Source organism: Erithacus rubecula (assembly GCF_903797595.1).
Source record: "Erithacus rubecula genome assembly, chromosome: 12".
Taxonomy (NCBI): Eukaryota; Metazoa; Chordata; class Aves; order Passeriformes; family Muscicapidae; genus Erithacus; species Erithacus rubecula.
Window position 1 is genome coordinate 4,681,252 of NC_136664.1, and position 20,903 is coordinate 4,702,154.

At 37.4% G+C, this 20,903-nt stretch overlaps 1 protein-coding gene across 1 annotated transcript in view; it reads right to left on the minus strand.

The window, feature by feature from the left end:
• Positions 1-812: 812 nt before the first annotated feature.
• Positions 813-20,903, minus strand: part of CDYL2 (chromodomain Y like 2) — a 57,631-nt gene continuing 37,540 nt past the window's right edge. Inside the window, exons 3-7 of the mRNA XM_079316510.1 lie at positions 19,785-20,002; positions 12,857-13,029; positions 8,301-8,511; positions 7,463-7,606; positions 813-5,363 (exon numbers count right to left, since the gene is read on the minus strand). Of these exons, the coding sequence (XP_079172636.1) occupies positions 5,205-5,363; positions 7,463-7,606; positions 8,301-8,511; positions 12,857-13,029; positions 19,785-20,002 (905 nt within the window). The 3' untranslated portion in view covers positions 813-5,204. The remainder of the gene's footprint in view (positions 5,364-7,462; positions 7,607-8,300; positions 8,512-12,856; positions 13,030-19,784; positions 20,003-20,903) is intronic.

Sequence of the window (20,903 nt, forward strand, 5' to 3'; positions counted from 1 at the left end):
GTTGATAGTGAAGCAAGACTAAATTGCTCAATCCTCTGCTCCAAATAGCTGACCACAGTTTTTACTAACTAGTGTCTGTCAGTTTAAAGCCAACCAATATAATTGCTAGGACATAATTGTTTCCTTTGAGTGAAATGTAGGTAATTTTTTCAGACCTTGTTGTGTAGCTGGGTTGGATAACTCTGGCCCTCTGTAAAAATATTCTTCCTTTCCTGCCCCAGGCAGGAGTAATTTACATTTACTCTACTAATCACAGGAGATTCATGATTTGGAATAGCATTTGTGGATGCTATGGGCAAAGAATCCCATGGTACACAAGAGCCCCTGGCAAGAATGTTGTGTGGAGCTGGGGGCCCTAGAGACTGATCCACCTTCTCCTGCACCAGGCTGGGGCTGGGCTGAATCTTGGCCCTCCTGGAAAACACCACTTCAAAATCAAATTCTCTCATGTGGAGCCAAAATCCTGCCTGGAGCAGCTGGTTCTGGACAGGAATGCTTTAGGTGATGTGCACATATCAAATAGTGGAAGTGTGTCTTAGAATGGTGTCCTAGAAATGCCTTTGTGAGACAGCTCTTGGTGGTTTTCTTGAACTTGATCAAGAAATGGTCATTGAAATGGATCATAATTAATTTCAGAGATGCAGTGTCTCTTAGTGGCCTGAGTTTTGCTGTTTGAAAAAAAAAAATTCTTTGGAAAAGCCCACTGTGTGCCTGGTCTCTTTAGACAGGCAGAAGCCCATGAATAGTATTATAATATATAATGGCTACCACTTATCATGTTCATTCTGGTTATGTAAAACTGAAAATCACTGCATAGAAATGAAGTTTCAATGTTTTTATTCAAAGCAGCTTCTCACAATGTATAAATACTGCATATTAACACACATGAAAAATACAACTTCTAAGGCACCCAGAAATGTGTCCATACACTAGTTACAGGACCATCAACAAATAAATTGTGTACAATTTGATCTAGACAGTCAATATTTGATATATCAGAAGATACAAGTCCCTCAGTACTGTACCAGTTTCAGAAAATATTTACAACACTGTGATATAGGGGTGCCTGTACCCTTATAATATTATAATATGTACTCATCATTACAAATATTAGAAACTGTTTTAGTCTGTTCCATGGCATTCTGACAAAATAACTTAAGGGCCTAATTTGCAAAGTTCTACAATTAATTATTTGTGCAAGTTCTGAAAATAAATTTACATTGACATAACTTGTGAATTTTTGGTTCTTTGCTTCATCTCAGAGGTTTGGTAATAAGCCTTACCAATAGACATGCCATCCCAGCTGAACATCACTCCTTTCCCAATAGCTCAGTGGATACATCTTTCCCCCTTACACCTGACATGGATGAGGATGCAGTGTTTGAAGCAGAAGGAGACTGTTTGATCTTCGGTACAAATGTCAAACTAGTTCACTGGCAAAGGAACTAATGCTTTGTTAGAATAATGCAACTCTTTGGTCCTTTGTTTTTTTATGGAAGGCATAACATTTTTATTCACTAAAAATCAAAATCCTGTCCGTGAGCAAGCAAGCTAGTGAATGACTTTCAGTGTAGTATTTAAAATAGCAGTAAAGAGATTTAATATGGCTTAAAACATACGGTTAATTGGGCAGACACAGATAACACATTGAGGATAGCGAGTACCCAAATGTACTATGATAAGATTGTCTATAAGTCTCTTATGTAAACTTCTTTAGTGTCTCCTAAAGAGTGCTGGCTTTAGCCAGATTTGACTTTTATAGACCCAGCCACACAAAGCCTGAGATTAAACTACCATGGTTGGGAGCACAAATGCACAGTTTATATATAACAAAGCCCATGCTGACAAGTCTACCTATGTTGTTCAAAAGAAACAACCCGTATTACCCTTTTCACAAGAAAAACTTAAGGCCCTGTACTCTGATTTGCTAACTTTCTTACAGCAATTTTTTGGGGAAGTCCTTAGTGCTACATAAGCAATTATGCAGCTTTAAAGATTTCTTGTACCTAATGGTAAGGCTTATTCACAAATGCAATAAATTTATAAATTATATTTAAAACTGTAAAGGCTGGCAAAATAATTAAAAAACCCAAAAGCAAAAATAAAGCAAACCCCAACCAAAATTATCTGTTCATCCCTAACAGTAAAAGAGCATTTTATTCTAATGAAAAACTATTGGCACAAAACCATTATATTATAGATTAAAAGAACAATCCATAGTAGTGAAAAAGATTGCCTAAAACGCATACCCTAACCTACCACAGAAATATAAAAGTTTATATTTTGAAAATATATACTGTATTAAAGTTTGTAAGCTTATTTATTTAAACAGAAAAGTACTGAAATAGTAAACTAAGCAACACTTATCTACAGCAAAAATATACATGCAGGACAACACAAAATAAATTGCTTACCTTTAATATCTACAAATGCAAAACTGTAGATTTTTAAAGATTGTACAAAACAATTTACACAAGAATAAAATAACATACTTAAACAACAAATTGCATTTTTAATCTTAAATACTGTGAATATTAGTAAAGGTACCCAGACTAATATGTACAGTACATCTAGATATCTGAATACCTAGTAGGATAGAAACACAAGAGAAAATTCAGATTCTGATATTTAAATACTGGAAAAGAAATTTTCAACATTGTTATTACTCTTTTTTGAAGGGAAAATAGATTCCATGAAAACTAGATTGTAACTGTATAGATATGAATAATTAAAAATGTTAACTATGGTTAGCGCTTGCTTTAATGGAAAAATAATTATAGAAAATGTATTTCAACCATTCCTTTGTCATAAAAAATGCTAAGATACAGATATCTGAAAATTCAGATGAAATGGTGCAGTTTAAAAGATCCAACAACATAAGAGTCTTCTCTGTTTGCAAATCTCGTTCGGAACGCATTCCTTCACATTGCTGAGCAATCTTGCTATATTTATCTACAAAAACTAAGCATAGTATTGAAATAAACTTCCTAATATCTTATTAACACATGACTAGGAGTTATGGCTCTCTGGACGGGAATAAAGGAAACAAAGGAAATTGAGGAACCGCGGTACTTTCCATTGCCTTTTTTCTTTTTCTGAAGGTGTATGCTGGAGGCCTGATTGTGCAAACTGGTGTGTGTGTGAGTGAAAACTCATTTGTGTGTGTGTGTGAGTGTGTGTGTGAGTGTGTGTGTGAGTGGTTTTCTCTTGGTGATCCCTCTTTTTCCAGGTGACTCTGTGTGCACTGCCCCGCTGGGCGCCTGGGGCCTCGATCCTGCAGCACGGCTGGCAGGTTGGGGACAAAAGCAAGGGTTGGTGCAAAACAAGTGCATCCATCACTTCAAATAGTTACTGAAACAGTTCTCTTTCAGTCATTTTAAAATAAGCTAATGGTTTCTATAAGTTGCTTTAAAAAAGATTTTAAACAGGCTAATTAGAACCAGATTCTGTTTCTTTAATGAAGAATTTCCATCAGAACTTCTGCATTTAGAGTAATGTTTTCCTTAAAATTCTGTGGTACAATTAGGCCATAAAAACAGCACTTCTAATTATCTGGGGAAAAAGAAATGCTGTATTAATATGTTGAAGGCTACTGTTTACTGTAATCACCTGTTTGTTAACTTTACAAAGGCTTTCTTGAAACTCTTTATGGAAATGCTAAGAGGGAGAAAGCTGAGCAGCCTCATTTGCAGAGGTTTAAATCATAATAAGTCACTGAGCTCAAGGATGGGGAGCAAGTGCACAAATTACAAAGCAAACAAATGTGCAAAGCTTCTGTTTCAAGAGGTTTCAATTTGGGCGTACTATAATGGCAGGTGAAGTCTCAGAGCATGCTCCTGTCCTTTCCACATGAACTGCCCTTAGCAGGAAAGAACTGAGAGAGATCCAGTGTTCAGAAGTCAGTCAGTGTCACTGAACAGTACTAGATCACATTTGAAGAGAGCAGATTGGATTTTCCTTGTTTATTGTGAACTGCTTTTATGGATAGCCGTAAGTTCTTGTAACAGGTGGTGGGGTGGCCAGATGTGGAGAGCTGGAAAAAGCAAAACTAAACCTCTGCCTCCACTGAGTTCAATGCCTAGCACCTTGTACAAACTGCTGGCCCACACCCAAAGGCCTCCAGAGCAGAAATTATCTCACACCTGAGGAATCAGGCAACTAGACTAAGGCTCATAAGGATTTGCTTTTAGACTTCAGACCAAAAGGGTGTTTAAACCTGAAGAACAGTACGATGCCACAGAACGGCACCACTCACCCTGTTACTGATATCCGGCTAACAGGAATATAGTAAACTTAAATAAAGCATCTGGTTGGTGAGCCCTTCAGTGCTCCTCAAGAAGGCAGAAAGTGAAGAGAGACTTAAGGGGGACTCACTGTGTCAGAACCCATTTTTTTTCTCTTAACCCTGGCAAATGAATCTGTTTTCATACATTTTTTTGTACAATTTTACACATAGAGGAGCATGCACGTGGCTGTTTCATTTACTGCCCACAACATTCTGTGGGTTTTCTATATATTCTTTATTTTTCTACTCAGTTTGCTGCTAAAAATGTGTTTGCATTCTCATGTGATGCCTTTAATTCAGTCAAAAGGGAAATATGAAAATAAGATCTGTGATCAATAAACAGCTGAATATGAACACAAAATAAATAAGTTAAATAAATTTAACAAAGAAAAAAATTCTAGTAGTTTTTGTAAACTAACTTTACATATTATACATATAAATTATCAGATTTTTCCATTAAACTGTTAGAACTTAGAAAAAAATAATTAACATATTTCTAACATATGGTTTTTGGATCTACAGAAGGTCATTCTGACCCAGAATTTAGACTGAGCCCTCTGTGTCAGCCTAGATGTGCTGCAACAGCAAGTTAAGAAGGACAGACAAAATAAACCCTTACAGGTGGGTGAGCCTTTCTGGGCCTCAGTGGTGCTTCTCAGCACGTGGAATGTAGAGTTGGATGTGGATGAGCAATGTGAAAGATGCAGCCCCTGCACAGGTTTCATGCACTGAACGCCTGCCCACGTCTTGGTTACACAAAATCAAACCAGCTACGAGCAGCTGTGCAGCTCACACAGCCACAGGCACTGGGATCACTGTCACAAATTCCTCACTGATGCACTGCCTCTGCTTCTCAAACATGGTCATGGCTGACTCTGGTCACAACTGGAGCAATTTCTCTTTGAGTCAGGCCAAGATATCAGACTTCATAAATTTTGTCTTGCAAGTAGCTGAATAGTGAATCCAGTCCTTTGGAAGAACTCCACAGCTGTTTTAACATCTGACACTCTTTCTCGTTCACATCTTCAAGTCCGGATTTCAGGAAGCTCCGCACGAGACATTTGGACTCTTCCAATACCTAAAGCCAAAAGTATTTTATTTTGAATCTGAAAAAATACTATGGAAAATGGCATGACCAGCATTTTTAGACTACTGACTCTGTTTTACAATCTAAATAACTCCTCTGGGCACAGAAATTACATTTAATTAATAGCCACACCTCCACTAGCTGATAGTCAGCTTCTTTAAGAATTGAGGTTGATAGGTTAGTGCCAGGTTTTTAAAAGAATGAGGGATTCTAAGGTACCTTAGTTTATTGAAAGTCTGCCATGAAGCACAGGAAGGAGCTGAACTCCCTCACATTGAAATGAAAATGTGTGAGGGACAGTACACTGGCTTCCTTTTCTGGAACGTGGCCTTTAAGGTTAGACATGTTGGAAACTCAAATGTGGATGTCCATTATCTTTAACAATTTTCTCTTATGCATTATTTCCTTATCAATACAGACATTAATAGGAAAGGGCCTTTACTGCAAATCCCTTTTTAAGCCTATTTGCTTACATTTTTATAAAAGGGAAATATTTTGTAGTAGAATGGTGCTAAGCAAAACAAGCACCCTTTGCCTGTGTTCTGGAATTAGATTTACTTGGCAGATACAACAAATCACCTGAGATCTTTGCAATAGAAAGCTCAATCTCAAGCCCTTAGCAATTGTTGCATGTTCTGAAAGGCACAAACTGCAGGTCCATGGTTACTCCCATAGTTCAGCTCATTTTTGCCAGACCCATTTTTAAGCACATTGAGATTGATTCCTTTAAAATTAGTTTTTAAATACACATCACCAGTATGTATCTCACAAGGAACTCAACTGGTCAAACAAACCAAATTGTAATTCCTACATTACTGATTTTTTGATGACAGGAGATTTAATATAACTAACACTATTCTGGGGAAAGGAGGTGCATTTTCTTCACTCAGCCTTGTCAACACCTTCATGTTAAGCCCAGTTCCTGTGTGTTGTGGGTTTCAACACTGCTATTACAAAGCAGTATTTTTCTTTAACTCAAGTAAAAGGTGTTAATAGCAAATTAAGGGGCCTGTGTATTTTTGGTGGACTATGAAAAAGTCTTTGAAGGTTTATCTTTGTCTACAAGTCAGCACCAGTCTTCCTAAGGGGTTTGAGAAAATTTCATTGACAGCCAATAGCAGCAAGGGAAGGAAGAATTCATAGTAAAGCCCAGAGGTTTTCCCAACTCAAATAATACACATTGTATCAGCATCATCAAATAAAATTCTGCTACATTTCCAGAGAGTTTCATTCTCAATATCTACTGTGAGATTTAATCTACACTTTGTTTAATTAAAAATCTCTTGTGTCTCTACCTCCTTTTACAGCAGATCTTTTAAATGAAACTGAGGGATGCTGAGACAGTTTGAGGCATAGGAGATATAGCACAAAACTATAACAATTTTCACTTTAATTACTGCAGTTTTATTGCTGCCAGTATCACTTTCTTCACTGCATGTTTTTTAAATAAGGATATACCCAGAATAGGACTATATCTGCCTGAAGGGAAAAACCCTTAGGAAGTAAAGAAAGGAAAGTATTTTCTTTCAACTTTTGTGTACACAAAAGGAAAGTTATAATACACTGTGACCAGACTGTGTTCAAATCCCTCTTGTCTGGATCTCACCTTTCCTTCACAGCAGAGCTTAGCTGGCACTATCCTACCCTTCTGGGGTGTTGTGTAGAACATTCTGCAGCAGCAGAATCTGTGCAGGTGCAGAAAGAAGACAGATTCAGCTGAAATACAGCAGCCCAGGACAAAGTGAAAGGCAGATCTGTTTTCTTACAGAGGTTTCCCAGTACAGTTGCAGGGCTTCAGACTCTTACATCTCCATGAAGGAAACCTGTACTAAAATGCCCTTTCAAAATCTGGGGCAAGGAGGTGCCACTCATTGAATAAATGCAAATATGATGAAAGGAAATAACCCTCCCTCCCCCAATCCCTGACAAATGAGAAACTCCATGAGCTCACTGATCCCCATCCAGGTTTTCTGATGTCAGCCTTCTTTCACAGGTGTGGTTGTGGAAACTGAAGTCCCACATGTGATGGGCCTTGGGAGCACAGCCTACCTCTGTGAAATGTCATTTAATGAGGCAGTTTGATTTCTTACCACTGCACTGCAGGATGCCATTTCTTTCACTCGTAGCATCACTTCTTGGCTAAATGTTGTTGGCCAAAATACTTGTGACACCAGTCCTCTGCTGCAGGCTTCCTGTGCTGTCAGCTTTCTCCCACAGAACAACATTTCATTTGCCTGTGAAACCAAAAGATTCTGGTAATCTTGGGTTATAATTCCCTTAAAATTTTTCTCATACTTGCCTGCTATTTTTACGATTAAATTACAAATGTTCTTCTGTATCTTTCCATACTGCAAAATACTTTAAAAGGAGTTTCAGAAGCTATTTAAGGATTGTGCAGGTGGCCAGAGCACAGCATGGGTTTAATTTAAGAGAAATGTGCTGGCATGCATAGTGAATCTGTATTGCTGATCTTACAAGAGTAACTGTCAGTGATACTGTGTCAAGAGTCATGGAACCCAGTAGGAAATATTTGTGGGGCAAATTCTGATTTATTATACTGGTAAAAGCTAAGCAGTCTTACTGGAATCATTGTGGATTATCTTTAAAGAACAGAGAGCTGTATCTGGCTGTATTACTGCCCACTCCTAACATAATTCAGACAACTACTCTGCAAGATTATTCTGCTAATGTATTTCTTCACTTTTCTACCAAGATGTTGACAATCTTTGCTTTTTCAATCTTTCTTGTGTATCGTGTTGTATATTGAATTCTGAGGTTATTTTGTGATAAGAAGTTCACAGTGATTAGATGAACTTTTCACAGATTTCATTTCTATTAAAGACAATTAAGAAAATCATTTACTTTTTAGAGAAAGAAGATCAGGAATTTATGAAAGGTTCTTCAGCAATTTGAGGTAGAAAACCTTACCAGTGCAACACCCAGAATTTGTGGGAATGTGTATGATGAGCAGCCAGCTGGAGTGAGTCGGATTGTTGCATATGGTGTCTGAAACCAAGCCTTCTCACTTGCCCAAACGATATCACAGAGTGGCAAAATAGAAGCTCCTAACCCCAGAGCAGGGCCGTTGATAGCAACCACAATTGGCTTCTTAAACTGAATAAAAGCTTTTACAAAATCCCTAAAATAAAAAATAAAAAATAAAAGAAAGATCTTGAATACAGAAGTAACACGTAAATATCCAAATTTAAAATATTTAATCTGAAAACAAATTAGAACCAGAGAAAAATACAACAAATGCCCAGTTTTATGAGGTCAGAACTGCAAGATACTTTCTAGTTTGCACATGAAAGGTTTGCTTATTTTTAGTTATTTAATCTGAATACCTGGGCTATTGCAAGTTTTGTGTATGTTGAATATGGTGTGATTAAGTGGATTGCACTGAGTGTTGTACTTTTATCAGAAAAGTTTGGTTGGGTTTAGTTTTACTTCTGAGTAACTCCTGAGTTTGTACACACAGCACTTCTTGGTTTGCTTCACAATGACTGAGATGGACCTGGTTTGGCTGCTGATGAAATATTATAGTCTGAATATTTTTTTTGAAAAGTTCTCTTAAGATCCTCTGTCAAAGGTTACTGCAAGTCCCATCAGTAGATTGGGAGATTGTCAATGTTTATGGCACACCAGCAGAAAGAAGACATGCAAAGGGGAGTCAGAGAGAGAAATGTTTGAATAGTGAGTGATCTTCACTTGAGTCTTCATTGCAAAAGTCTTCAACCATTACACAGCAGATGCCCTTGCCTGACTATCCCAGTAATGTGATGAGAAATAACAGGCAAATTAAATGTCATTGGATTCATCTGAATGAACAAACTAGAATATGTTAAACTCTGTGCAATGAGGAGATCTTTTAAATAAGTTACCTACCAGCAACTGTGGAAAGGTATCTGTTGAATGGAACAGCCTTTGCACCAATTAGGAAAAAGCAAGAATGTAATTGTGGGCAAATTATGGGCTCCAGCAGCTCAGTGCACAGCAGGTATATGGAGGCAAACGAGATGCTTGGATATGTTAGAAAAAAGATATGGATAAATGAAATCCCAAGCAAAAGAGGAGATTCTGTCCCTGCACTGGCTATTTATTAGATCCAGAGAGCAGATTTGCTGACAGATTTTAGGAAAGAACATTTTGTCAAATGTGCCATTTGATGACTTGCTCCTCTCCCACTGAGGTCAAAAGGATCCAGGCCTCTGTACCTGAGCACAGGTGGGCCTGGCAGTTTAGAGAGCCCATGTAGCAACTGGGCTGAAGTGCAGGGCCACTGGCTGTATTTTAAATGAGGACAAAGAGTCTGAGATGACCCAGCATTAAATTTTCAATTAATACATTCTGGTTTTCAAGTACTCTAGTAAGGAGTTAATTTTCAACCATGAGAAAATAGAGAATTGATGCAGTTCTGTTCACAGAAGTAAACCTTTAAATTTAATAAAATTTAAGTTTAATAAAGTAAATCTTTAAGCGAAGTGGAAGACTACAATGTTGGAAGATGATGAGGGGAACACTGTCAAGACAAAGAGAGTGAAATAACAAATCTTGTTTTTGCCTGTTCAAGACTATTTCTGACTAGAGGAGAGCAGGATTAAGGAAAGTTGTGATTTGTTTTGTTGCAGAAACGATGCTGTTCTCTTATCTCATTATTTCTTTGATTGTTTATGACTGAGTAGTGACTGTGGATCACTGCACCTCATTAATTCCAGAATTTTGAGAACCTCAGCAATTACATAAGCCTTCCAGACAGGACTACAGTTGGGAATAGGGATATGATGAATGATTGGTGAAAAGAAAGCAAACTAAGGTTAAATGGTGGCAGTAAATCTGAGGACCATGTGGAGGCAGATAAAACCAGTGTTGTGGAGAAAAGCAGGAATCATGGTGATAAATGGGATTGGAAGTGAATATGGAAAAGCAATTAGGGATGTGGAGAGGAAACAGATAACATGGAGGAAGAACAAAGCAGAACACATTAATGGAGGGGAAGGGTTGAAGGAAGTCTTCCTATGAATGAGCAAGGAAGGGAGGACCTGAAGAGAGCAGAATGTAACATTGAGAAGGCACAGCAAGCCTCTGTCACGAGAAGAATGAAGAGCACTGAGGATGGTAAAATGGATGGGTGTGGAACATTCTGCCTATAGGATGGAGTGGAAGGCTGCAGTACTGGGATGATGAGGGGAACAAATGCCTGCCTTGGTCTCTAGAAGCTGCAGTGACCTGCACCCCATTTATCTTTATTTCCTCTTTGGTGTGTTGTTTCAATGGGTTGTCTCTGTACCCTGAACCTGGCACATTTCCTTTTCTCTAAACCATAAGTTCACACAGGGAGTTTCTGGGCTACAAGATCCTTGTTTCAATTCAAAGCAGTCTTTGAAAAGGATTTCAGATTATAGCTATTGTTGCACAGTAGATCCAGATGCTCAAAGATAGGAAAGAGATACTCCTGCAGAAGACTTCTGGATTTGCTGGAGCATATCTGGGAGGCTGACCACTGAATGAATGGGATGCTCAGACACCTCTGCACTGTTTCAGGCTCTTGCTGCTGATCATGGCTTGTAGGTACATCCAGGGCTGTACATCCTGGGCAAGGAACTTTGTCCTTCTCTGTTTTCTTCTGAGCACACCCAGAATGTTGTGGCTCAGGTCCCAAAACACAGGGGCTGAGGACATGACACCAGTGAATGAACCATTCCTGGGAGAGGAGACTTGGTAGGGATTGAAGCTTCAGTTGTAACTTGTGACTGCTGTAGGAGAGCCACGCTTGGGAAGGTGGAAACACATGGTAACCAAGAGTTCAATTTCACTTTGATACAAGTCTAACTTGATGTAAAGCAGTGGAGGCAGAGATCTGTGGATGCATTTTAGGACATACAAACCACTGAAAAAAGCAATGGACATTTTTTCTTCTCTTATTACAGTTTATTTTCCATGAGCTGAGTCCTTTGTTCACAGAAAGCACAGAGAGTACTAAATGGAAAACGTAGGGTATTGTTTCCAGAAGTACAATAAAAATCTATTTTCAGTGGGCCTGAAGCTGACATTCTTGACAAGGAGCAGTACATTGTACCAGTATTTCAAGAGTGTTCTGTGAGACCAAGGGTGGAAAAACTGAGCATCACAGTCTGGCTTACACTTATTTAAATGTTGGATTGATAAGTATACCTGAATATTAGATGTGTGCAAATAAATGTAAATGTATATAACAACACCTAACTGCACAATTTTTACAAGAATAATACTAAATTTGTGTCTTTTGGTGGGTGGTGAATATGCCTGTGTTTTTAAACAAGAATAGTGATTTTCTTCCCTCACTTTTTTTTTTTTTTTTTTTTTTTGTTCCACATTGCTAAAAATCCCTCACATTTTAAAAATAAACATAGGCTGTGTCCTTCAAAGGATTTTTAATTTTTTTTAAAAACATCACTCCATGATACTGAAGCATAGTTAGGGTCTTATAAAGAGATTGTAACTTACTACATTTAAGAAGTATCTTTTAAAGTCTTTGAAAATAATTGCTACTTTGAGAATTTCAAAAGTTTTTAGCCTGGAATCCAAACTGATCTGCAGTAGTTGTAACCAAGATAATTGGTGGTTGATATATTTTGTGTAATACCTAAACCTGATCTTATGTTATACGATGAAATTCCAAGTAGAGATATCTTGTAAAAAATTCTTTTAATATTCCTTCATCAAATTGTTGCATAAAGTTTTAAAGCACTCAGAAGAATATTTAATTGTAGGAAATGGGGGGAAAAAAGGGACCAAACCGTCTCCTGGTACAGACTGGTGAAATACCATTGGCTTTAGCAGAATAACATTGATTTATACTGGAAAATCTACCTTGTGGATAATGGAATATTTGGTGATGTGTTGTGCAGATTGATTTGCAGACTGCATGTCATAAACCCTGGAATTCTATTAAGGTGATGCGATATATATATATGTATATTTAAGGAAAGTCACATTTTAGTTACAAAAATAAAACTACATTTACATATATATTAAGTAATTTAAATTTAAGAAGAAGAGTGGAGACCCTTCTAGTAAGGTTCTGAAATACAGTGGCAGACTGCTTTTCAACAAAATATGAGTAAGCCATTTTGACTGAAACTCATTAAAATGATCAACATTAAAACAAGTAAAAGATCTGCCTTTCAGGAGCCACTTTAGAACATAAAGCAATACTGAATTTGGAAAAACAACAAGGAAGTTGTATTTGAATTTAGAAGAATAATTTGAAATATTAAATATAGAGAATTGGAATAAAATAAATCCCTATGGATAATAGCACTGGAATAAACGTGCTTGCTTTTCTAATACGGAAAGGTCCAAGTTTCTATTTACTAAACAAATTTGCAGGACTAAATTAGAATGCAATCAACATTTAAATATACAACATTTTTGGACCTGATAAATATCTTTATAATCACACACTGCATTTCATAATTTAGAGATCATAGGTAAGCTTGGGTCACCTTATAGCTTCTGCAATCCTAGTGCTTTCCTTTCTTCTGTCATTGGATAACCTGCCAATTAAATATGAGTAATCTAGGCCACTACAGAATACACTTCCCACTGCGCTGAGAAGTAAGAGTTTACTGTCATCAGCTGATGCATTGCACAATGCTCTCCGAACTTCCTTCATGATCTGTGGATAAAGAAAAGTAAACAATTCGACATGCATGCCGTGGCAATATCATTTCCCTACTTTTACAAACCTTATTGATTTTGAGCGACTTAAATTTTGGGAGCTATTAATAGTTACATCAATTATATATATAATTTTAATATAGAATGGTATTAGAATCATAACACTGAGAGTTTGCAAAATATTTTATGTTTGGCAGTGCTTTGTTGATGTTTTACTAATTCAAAGAGGTTTTAGGACTTGACGGTTCTTTGTTGTATGGGAAATTCTACCCAGCTTATTCTATTTGATTGCAATTTTATAATTTCAAATATCAACTTTTAATTTTCATTGTGTACATCACTGTATCCTCGGGAACATGTTTATCACAGCAAAAGCCTATTATTAACCTCAGCAGCTTGAAAGCACAATTTGTAAATCCCAGTTTTCAGTTCTTCAACTACTTTGGTTTACATGAATTCAACCAGAGCAAAGCAGGACACAGGACATCATATACATCACCATGACAAATATATTATTCACTTTTCTGTGGTCAGTGACATTTTTACAATTTACAAATGTTAAATCATAAAAGTCCCTTGAAAAAGAGACATTTTGACTTTCTTGTACAACTGGATCAATCTATTAATTGTACCATAAATCAAATCTAATCAAAATCTGTATAGAATTGAGCTGCTGGTATTGTAGGAAAATGGTCTTTCACCTGAGCAGAGAATTGCTTCCTAATGATTTTTAAAAGGAAATATTAGTTCATAAACTTCTGAGGGGTAACTTCTTGTTTGGTCATGGTTAGGTGTGGTTTGGGAGCTGTAACTCACTTCAGCCCCCTCTCCTTTACAATGTGCTCCTCACTGCAAATAATTTGCTCCTCACTGCAAGGGCCCTGATTTCATCTAATGTGACACCTCCTATCTTTAATCATACCCATGTGTCCAAGTATTTCCTATAGACATGGTCCTGCCCTCTCACATTTTTCTCTTTTGCACTGAAAGATTTGCTGTTGGTGTACATTTAGGTAAGAGAGAGCTAAATGTGGCTGGGGATTTAAATAGTTTACCATGTGAGAGAAACCCAAGATTTTTAGCCTGTGATTATTTCTGTTCACTACTTTCTGTTACCAAAACTTCTTTAGATCTCTAAAATTCCTTGTTTAAGAAACATCCCTAAACACTAAGGTTTTATTGATGCCACCCCCTAGGTAGGCTTTTAATAGAAATCCTATGGATTGTGCTGCTTTCCCTATGGGTTTGTGTAAAGATGAGTATTACTGGCTGCTGGGACTGGGCATGAGAGCAGGTGGTGAACTTTTGGGTGCTTCACTTCTACAAGAGCACTTCAGAACGCCTGTAATACCGAGTGTGTGACAGTGGGTGGAAGTGAAGTAATTAAAAGCTGCAGAATTTGGAAGTGTATTTGAAATTCTTATGCAGGTACAAAAATGTCATCAGCAATTTTAGGAGCACTATTTATTCTGAGAGTCTCAGAGGCTGTCTTAGCCCTCAGCTGGGATAAACAATAATGGGGAAACAAAGGGGAAAAACCCCTAAAACCTCTGTTCAGAGTTAAAAGAGAAACTTTAGAATGTGGTAGACATTAAAACAAAAAAATATATGTATTTTGGTTTTCCCAGTTCCCTATGAATGCAATGTTGTCCTTTTAATTCACTGTAGAAGATCTCACAATCTGCTCTTTGTTAGGGTGAATATATGAACAGTATTAGGGAACACCAGTCAAACATTTTTCTGCCCAGTGAGGAATGCTGCATTAAGATGCCACGATACCCATTCAGCAAGTTTCTTTATTATTCCCCTTCTTCCAGTGGTATTTGCCTATGTGCCACCTCTTTGCTCTTACCAGTGCTGTCCTTTACACACATCATGACTGTTACAAACCTGCCTCTTTTTTATCTTGCTCCTCATTGATCTGGATGATTAAAGCCACCTAAAGCCCATCCAAATTTTTGAGCAGCGGTTTCTTGTAAGAAAAACCAATATTCTGCCATTGCTGTTTTTTCAGTGTTCTGGAGAGGATGACATTGAGTCTGTTATTAGGAACTAATTCCTCAGATGTAGTTAAAAGTGGGAAGGCTTTGGTTAGTATTTTTGAGCAGGAGAGGAAATTTAGTTCCCCTGCTCCACTTGTTTCTATCAAAATAAACCAGGAAATCATTATGTATCAGCATTTTCAGGCTCCAAAAAATATGTTTTTTTTTTTAAAGAGCCTAAAGTTTGTCATTAACTTTATCATCCAAAGGTACTTGGTTCCTTTGCTGGTGCAGTCCAAAATTCCCTGGGTCCCCTTGTCACTCAGCCTGGTTACAGCAACTGCAGCTCAGTGCTGCCTCTGGAGCCTTGGCTTTCCCCCTGGGTTATCTGGGCATGGGCATTTCTCTCCAGCTATTTCTATCATTACAGGGAAGCTACAAACAGGACAATAATTATAAAAGAGCTGGTTTGTCTGCAGGGTTGCAGAATTGTGTATTGAAATGTAGTACTGTAAAGTAAACATAATTGTAGTTCAGAACTGCTCTCTGTTTTTAAGGACAAATTTCTGTTTAATGGGGTGGTGAATTCAGTTCTCAAATACAGAGATACAATCTGTCTTTAGTTATATTTCTATGTCAGATTCCATATTCTTTTTTTTCCTTCCAAAGCCCCTAAACCTTTCCCCATCTTGCTAAAACTATGCATTTGTCCAATTAAATTTCATTTTCTCTAGTGGACCAGATCTAATACTACTATTTCCAGAGCTCCTTAGCAATATTCTCCAGATCTGTGCTTTTATTAATTAGCTCTTTATGGCCTTTTAGGTAATTTTCAGTTGTAGGGACAGTATTTCTATTTGAATGCATTTGATGAAAATTTCCAAGGAAGTATTTACAGAACAGTATGGGCCAGTTATTTAGGTTTTGATAGTTGACTGGATTGTAAATTTAGACCAGACCTAGTGCTTCACTTACTGTTTTACTGAAACACAAATATATAATAAAATTATCACCTCCTTAGAAGCTGCTTGTATTTTTAATCCTGCCAAGTAAATAACCTCATTAGTTCTTGAACATGACATCTTACATTGCAAAATAAACATGAACCAGTTAAAAACTTCATTAAATTTCTAAGAGCTTATTTTAATGCCTTTTGCTGGACGTAGGAAATTTCCAAAGGCATCTGATGTCCTTTGCTTTCCATCTTGCTTACATTCTGGGAAAATCAAAGAACTGGGAATTTATCACCATAATTACACAAAGTATCTTGAACAGAAGTCTCTTGTTCACATAAACAGAAGCACTAGTTAAAAAAGTTAACCTCCCTGAATCTGAGGACTCACTGTGATATTCTTAAAGGTAATTTTTCTGTAAATATTACTGTAAATCCAAATTTTTAAGCTATTCCGTTGTTCTTAGAACCTCTTCACCACTTGTGCCTTTTTACATACATGAACTTTGTGTTAGTGATTCCAAGTCCTTTCTGTCTGCACCTAAAGGACTTGGGAACCTCTAAAGCTGCAGCCACAAGCACTAGCCAAAACCCACAATTTACTTTTATATAGAGAGCAGAACTAGAGAGAACAGTAAATGTGTACCTGCCTCTTTTTTATTATTTCCAGGTTAGGAAAAGTGAAGGCAAACCAGTGCTCTAAAATGCACCTGGCAGAACTTTAAACTGTTATTCACATTTGAAATTTGAAACCTGATTCTTCTCTATGAGAAGGTACTTGAGGTAGTTCTGTCACTCTTTGATGGAAACACTGGCTGTTCAGGGAATGTTTTGCTTTTAATTCAGGGAATATTAACTCCTAGCTCTGTTAATAGTGTTAAATGAGAAGAGCAGATGGGTCCATTTAGTCTGAAATAGAATTTGGATCCTTGAGATGTGCTGAATTAAAACAGCAGCAGCATCAGTGGAGAAAGAGCTTCAGGACCAGCAGAAGTCCCACAAGAAAAAATGCCCTAATGGTATTAATAATGAAATATTTCACAAATGTATTTAAAAAACCAATCTTAAAAGTAGCAAGCTTAAGCTACTGAAATAAGAACAAGCTGTGCTGTTTCATGACACTGTCTTGGAAGTTTTATAAGCTCTTGTAAAAAATAAGAAAGAATTTCTATAGTGCTCTGAACATTTTTGTAGAAAAAACTCAATTACTGAAGAGGCACTGAGCCAACTTCAATCAGAGCAAAGGCTGCTGGAAAGAGCATTGGCACATTTCATGCTAAAATCACCTGCACAAATGGGGTTACCAACAACATAGGATGAAGAGTCTCTAGACTCTGGTAGACTTCTCTAGACTTTTTTTCTTTTCTTTTCTTTCTTTTTTTTTTGAATAAATAGATTATTTGCAATTTAAACTAAATTGGCATATATGGCAGGGGCCAATGGTTGAACACAACTATTACATTTCATCTGAAGATTCCTATGAAGCACAAAGGGAAGCAGAGCTGTTGAGGGGTAAGAGGGATCTTGCATAAACTTAAGTTTAGAAGTTTAAAATTATTGTTTACAGTGCACATCTGCTTTTTTTTCTTTAACATAGATGGCCAGGTATACCCATGCCACTATTTAAGCACATCAAATAGACCTGCTCTGAATAAATGATTCATTTGCTATTTGGCAAACATAATTTACTGAATGTCTAATAAAGATTGAAGTTAGCATTTCTTTATAAAAAATGAAATACACTTTCTTCATTTTGTAGGAATTGTGTGTTTGTATTTTGTATTCACTGGGGATAAAAGGCATCAAAACTGAAAATGCTCTAAACCTCCCTAAAACACTTTGTCAGTTTGTCTCACCTATGGCTATGGGTGACAAACTGCAGGGACAAGTCATTCAACACGTTCCTCCTTCCAGTTCCTGGGGGTTTTTGCTGTAATTGCCAGCAAGAATTTAAAATTGCCAATCCTGGAGGTGCTGGATTTTGTGGTGTGAATGATCATGGGCGGCAGCCTGGACTGAGGCCAAAGAAGCTGTTCCATGTGTACAGACATGAGTCTTCCAAGGGCAAGAACCTGCAATTGCTCTTGGCCTGGATGAGGTTTAAATAGACAATCTCCATGTGGAGAACTCAATACTTGATTAATTCCTGACCAAACTGGTCAGTAAATTGGTTTTCTAAAATCTATTTCCCAGTTTTCAAGTGAACTTCATTAAAGGTTCTAGGAATAGTCTATGCTGGTGATGCAGGGAGAGGACTATTACATGCTTATCATTTATTCTTTCACAGAGGGGGGTTCCTGGCATATTGAAAACTTTCAAAGGATGAAATGGATTGCTTTGGCAGATCCAAGGGGTCTGAATTAATCCCCTGGTTAGAGCATCTGAACACTGCTAATGTGGAACAGCATAGCCAGCAATGTAAAGCTATGTCTGTTGTGACTGAACACAAGAAATCCATGATTTCATATTTTTTCAGGCCCTTGAGCTCCTTCATTTAAATTACCTGCAGTGTCAATTAGTGGTAATTAAGACAGAGATGGAATGATGGATTTGATGCCATCTAATGCATTTTAAGGAATTAAGTGTTAAAAGCGAGCATTTGGTGTTCTGTGATAATTACCAAGCTAGTCCTTCTAAATATTAGACAGTTTAAAAACTAGGAGTGATAAATGTTGCATACCATCAGTTTTAGCCATTTAATATCACTGTGTGTATTACTGCCCATGTGTATGTGTGCATTTGAGAAGGGGACTCATCATACCTGTCTGTTGTAAGTAATTAACTTCAAAGTTATTCATTTTCTTATTGAATAAAATGATTATTCAAAGCTGCAATCTACCCTTCCCTCAGGTGTATGAAACTGGTATTTCATACACTCTTATCTTGAAGTTGCTGTGTAGGACAGAGCTGTGCTGGAGTGTGTGGGGGCAGAAAGGGCTGAGATCTCCCCAGTGAGGGCAGCCCTTGGAGGAACTCTGCCTGCAGGATGCTCACACAGGTGCTGGGAGGCTCCTGGTGTTCCCTCCCTGTCCATCAGGCCACTACTGCCAGTGTGGAACAGGGCTCAGGTGTGCTCTCTTCTCTCCAGGATATCCATCCTCATGCAAGCACTTATGGACACCCCTGTTCTGACATGGGAATGGTATAACAGAGCATTGCAGCCACAGGGCATGGAAGGAAAATTTTGGATTTTTTCCTCAACCCTTCCAGTGATCCATGTGTGTACTAGGGTAGTACATCCGCAAGTCTGAGTCTGCCTTGTGTGTATAATGTTTGGGACCAGGGAATTCATTTGTATCTTTTATATGTTGTATGACTTTATGCAATTCAGCTGAGGATAGAGCCCCTAATTGGTTAAGATTTCATAAATAAGGACTCATACAGTGATTCAGAGAAAAAGTAATTAGGGATCAAGATAGAATTTACAACGGCTGTCTCAGGATATAGACTGAAATTCTCTGTATACAACTGTTAAATTAGTTAAAGGAAAGAGACCAGATTTCTCCTAAGGATAGTAAATATCAGTAACTTCAATGTGTGAAAAGCTGCTTCACACAATTCCATGCTGGAAATACTGATTCTGCCATTCCTTTCATTATTTTTTTTTTCCAGACATGTGAATTAAAATTTAATTTCCATTGCATTCTTTTGGATAGGAATCCCAAATGTGAAAAAGTTAGATATGTCTGTATTCCAGATTTCTTTTCTAAGTTCATCAATTAGGGGAAAAAAACCATAAAATCAAATTCAAGTGTAGTGTTTGCAAGACAACCCACACGTTAGGATGACTTTCTTTGGCTTTAAGGGCTAAGCACTTACCTCTGGGGTCAGTGCATTGTTCTCTGAAGTCTGACTTGACAGCAGAATATGTGTGAAACCATCTTCTTTCCGGACCACAATGTCCCTGAAGCGGCAGTTACTTTCATTTTGTCTCACGCTGTATCTCAGTCTCTTATCAAAGACATAATCTTTCTCTCCATCAAGTTTCCTTTTCACAGTGCTGTGTAGATTCAAGCTTCCATTGGCCAGAGAAGAACCTTGCACATGGAAAGAATTGAAGCATAATTATGTCTATACCATCAAAGAAATGGAGTGATACTCTCTATTAGCTTCAACAAAAATAAATAAATATAAAATAATAAGAGAAAAATGAATAAAAAATGTGCCAGCTAGTCAAATGCGGCCTCAAGCCATTGTTCTTATTCTGTACTCCAACGTGCAGAACTTTTTGTTCTCTGATCAGACAACCTCTAGACCCAAGGAATGATGCCATTTTGGAGAGTATCCAGCAGTAGAGGAAAAAGAGAACTGTGAGAAGAAAGATATAATTCCTCCTTAAAAACAAGTAATAGCAATAGTAAGTCAGTTTTAAAAGACAGTTTATTCTGACTTCACTGTGTATGAACTGCAAACCTTCCTGTGCTGATGTCTGCAGTGTTCCTGTAATAGGCAATAGATGATGATTGCTAAGTGCTGAGCAGGGGTGTTGAAGGAGCTTTACAAGGTTTGTATGCAATAATCCTTTACTAATTACAGATGTTTTACACTATTGCCATTTAAAATAAAGCAGAGACAGGTTGTCGAGGGACAGAGATTAAAGTCACTGGTTTTTGTTTATATAGATCCCAGTCCACAATGCTCCATTTTAAAGAAAGGCCAAGAGAGAGCTGAATGAAAACACCTTTGTTTGTTCTGTTCTTTACTCCTGCCAAAGCTGACCTGTTCCAGCTCCTGGTTTCAAATAGCCAGGAATTTTTAAATGGCAGACAACATGAATATTAGAATATAAATTTAAATGTTATAGTTTAAGTGACCATCATCCAAAAAAAATGCTCTGCTGGAACAGAATTGAACAGTGAATGTATGACAGATGACTCTAAACCAAAATCACTTACCCTCATTTTGGATTAGCTCTGTTTCAGCCTGATGCTTACGAAG